This window comes from Heliangelus exortis, chromosome 7, assembly GCF_036169615.1.
Source record: "Heliangelus exortis chromosome 7, bHelExo1.hap1, whole genome shotgun sequence".
Taxonomy (NCBI): domain Eukaryota; kingdom Metazoa; phylum Chordata; class Aves; order Apodiformes; family Trochilidae; genus Heliangelus; species Heliangelus exortis.
In genome coordinates this window covers 29,156,158-29,159,715 of record NC_092428.1, presented here as the reverse complement: position 1 = coordinate 29,159,715, position 3,558 = coordinate 29,156,158, and the positions used below count along the sequence as shown (strand labels likewise).

At 47.7% G+C, this 3,558-nt stretch overlaps 1 protein-coding gene across 1 annotated transcript; it reads left to right on the top strand.

Annotated features, from left to right (window-relative positions):
• Nucleotides 1-336: 336 nt before the first annotated feature.
• On the top strand, nucleotides 337-1,572 carry PRLHR (prolactin releasing hormone receptor). The gene has a single exon (XM_071748165.1). The coding sequence runs from the start codon at nucleotides 517-519 to the stop codon at nucleotides 1,549-1,551; it is 1,035 nt and encodes a 344-aa protein (XP_071604266.1). The 5' UTR covers nucleotides 337-516; the 3' UTR covers nucleotides 1,552-1,572.
• The last annotated feature ends 1,986 nt before the right edge of the window (nucleotides 1,573-3,558 follow it).

Sequence of the window (3,558 nt, the reverse complement as noted above, 5' to 3'; positions counted from 1 at the left end):
AAAAGCTTCTACACAAATCTGTCATGACCTGGTAGTGAAGACTGTTTTAAAACACTGATCTCCACTTAGCTTGTAAATGCGCATCACCCTCTTTCTCACTCGTATATTCTCTCTCTCTCTGACATACACACACAGGCTCCTGGATTTGCAGAAGACAGACATCTAGGGCACTTCTTGGCATCCACAGGAAAAATCACATGGGATTAACGCCCCCAGCAGTAAGTATTCACTTCATTAAATGTTTATTAAGTGGCATGCTGTCAAAACCTAGATTTAACATTAAATACAGGAGGACTTCAATGGAAATTGGTTGCATTTGATTTTTCTTAGGAACTGCTGAAAGCTGTCTCTCAAGGATTACAGCTTCACCTTTTTTTCTTTTACAGATGCTTGTTTACTATCCATGTGGTAGCCTCTGGACAGCCAGTAATCCATTCATTATCCACACTGATTGAGCCCGGCAGTCAGCGTGGTAGCTGTTTCACTCAGCTGACAGCAGACAACAAAAGGAGGGAAATGATGAATTCGGACAATTTAACATCCCAAAGCTTCCTCTCTGCCATTCACAGCAACACCAGCAATTTATTCTCAGGGCTTCAGTTTGTTCAGTCCTTCAAGCCCCTCATCATCCCCTGCTACTCGCTGGTGGTTTTTATTGGCGTCATCGGGAATTACCTTCTCATCTATGTCATCTGCAAGACCAAAAAAATGCACAATGTCACCAACTTTCTGGTAGGCAACCTGGCTTTCTCAGACATGCTCATGTGTGCCACCTGCGTGCCCCTGACACTGGCTTATGCCTTTGAGCCCAGAGGATGGGTGTACGGGAGGTTCATGTGCTACTTTGTTTTCCTGATGCAACCGGTTACCGTCTTTGTGTCTGTCTTCACCTTGACCGTCATAGCCGTGGACAGATACTATGCCATGGTGTACCCCTTCCGTAGGAGGCTCACAATCCCCATTTGTGCTTATATCCTGGCTGCTATTTGGCTGCTGAGCTGTACCTTGGCTGCCCCAGCCTTGGTCCACACTTACCACGCTGAGTTCCCAGAGCTGGACTTCTCCATCTGCGAGGAATTTTGGTTCCACATGAAAAGAGATCGTTTAGCTTATGCCTACAGCACTCTCATCATCACCTACGTGCTGCCCTTGGCTGTTATCTCCCTCTCCTACCTGAGAATCTCAGTCAAGCTGAAAAACCGTGTGGTCCCAGGCAATGTCACCCAGGGCCAAGCTGAGTGGGACAGAGCCAGGAGGAGAAAGACCTTTCGCTTGCTGGTCTTAGTGGTGGCAGCCTTTGGAGTCTGCTGGCTGCCTCTGCACATCTTCAACATGATAAAGGACATAGACATCAGCTTGATTGACAAGCAGTACTTCAACTTTATCCAGCTGCTGTGCCACTGGTTTGCAATGATGTCTGCTTGCACCAATGCCTTCCTCTATGCCTGGCTTCACGACAGCTTCAGGGGAGAGCTGAAGAAAATGTTTGCCTGGAGAAAGAAGAAGATTGGACCCACTACAAACTGCATTATGGCCAGCGTGGTGCTGTGAACAAGAGCTGGTGGGAGTGCACTTCCTTCCTATGGTAACACTGTAAGTCATTTCCATTTTTAATCAGTCCTGGCTCCTGATGTTTGCCCTCAGGGCTCAGTTATAACACTACAAGTCTCATGTGGCTTCTCCAGCACCTCTGCTCCTATTGGAGAAGCAGCAGATGTCACATCCCAAAAATGTCTTTAACTCTGATAGGAGCTAGAGACCAAGGAGATGTTAGCACAGTAAGATACCTTTAAGTAAACCACAGGGACCTCTCTTACCCATTTTGGATATTGCTGTCAGCAAAGATACAGGATTTACAGACAGGGAGAAGCAAGGATAAATACGAGACCTAAATATCTCAGTGAAGAGGTGCTTTGGATTGGGAAAAAATTAAATCTGTATATCTGTCTGGAGTCCTTAACAGCAGAACCAGAGTGGAGGACTAACAGTATTCATATAGTCCTTTTGAGTTAGGGCCATGTTGCAGAATAGCCTGAGGCTCTCCTAACACCCTTCCTGACCAGCTGTCTCAGATGGGATGAGGAAATAAGCTGGGCAGGGACTGGGCAAAGATCATTTGGAGGCTCCCTTGGCTGCTCAGGGAATGGTGGCATCCAGGCACCCACAGTCCCTCCAAGCTCCTCACTACAGGATGCCCATGGCCCTTGGCTGGCAGAGCTGTGTCTGCCCTGAGTGGTTTCCTCTCTCCCTGCCATGTTCCTGCTCTTGCCCCTGGACAAGTGGATGGAAAAGCAGCCTTGGGAGTGGGGCTCCTCACCTGCCTGCCATGGCCAACCCCACTGGGCAGAAACACAAGCTTTGTGCTTTTGGAACGCATCACCTTGTGAGCCTGCAGCTCAGCATGTAGGAAGGTGAGGTGCTGAGAGGGGAAATGAAATGGCAGTGATGATGTTTCTGTCAGGCACAGCTGAAATACAGAGTGAGGGGTGACTGCAAAGTCACCTGGAGGATTTCATGATGCTGCCATCAAGGATGGACAGGCTGGAAACTTCATGTGTGGTGGGAACACATCCACACAGGGGGACATCAAGACACGCCACAGCTTTCATGCTATTGAATTGGGTTCCTGCCATCATCTTCTGTAAAGTAAACTTTAATTTCCTGACCCTACTGCAAGATGGATGCACCCCAGCCAAAGGAGTGGATGTCAGTGCTGAGATACTTTCTGCTCATCCCTTGAGGAGCTGATTTTGACCTGTGACAGTGCTGCCATCAGCTTTGATCACCAGAGACAGCCTGAGACTTAGGCAGTGTCCTCAGGAGCACCTCCGGAGGTGGCGTGAAGAGGCTGCAAGTGAAAGGGCTGTTGATATTGAGCTGTGCAGGAGGGTTCTGTGACCAAAGACAGAGCTGTCAAACTAAGCAGACAGGCAAGTGCTCTCTTTTGAAGAAGCCTTTTTGGGAAGAAACAATTTCCTTTGACATTCACCTTTCAATCAGACAGGAGAGTTAGAAGCTATAATCAACCTAATGGTTTCTGGCTTCTTCCTTCCTCTGCCTGAACTGAAAAGATTTGAGAGAATAGATAAGTGTAAAGGAGAAAGTTCTGAAACCAGGCATTGTTCCTGAAGAGGTTTCTTCCTGCCTGCTCAGCCAGAATCTTGGATGGCCCCAGGAACTGTCTGGTACTGACCTGAAATCAGGCTGGAGAAGCAGCAGAGTCTTTGCCCATGGCCGGCAAAAGCATCTCCCCAAACCCAATTGTCCAGAACTGTATGGGCAAGGAGACAAGAAAAATCGGCAAGAAGGGAGGGGGGGAGAAGGAGAGGATGGTTTCTTGAGTTTGTATATCTATTCCTGCTGTCTCACTATGAATATTGCACTCATCAGCATTCAGTAAGCTTCATGTGGTAAAAAAATACACAGACGTGTATGCACACACTGGGGAAAGTGTTGGAAAAGCATTTGAAATCCCTCTCCACAAATTTCCTCAGAATTTCAAGTTGTGCTGCTGCCAGTAGTGAGGAACTGGGTATAAGAAGCTGATTACAGAGACAG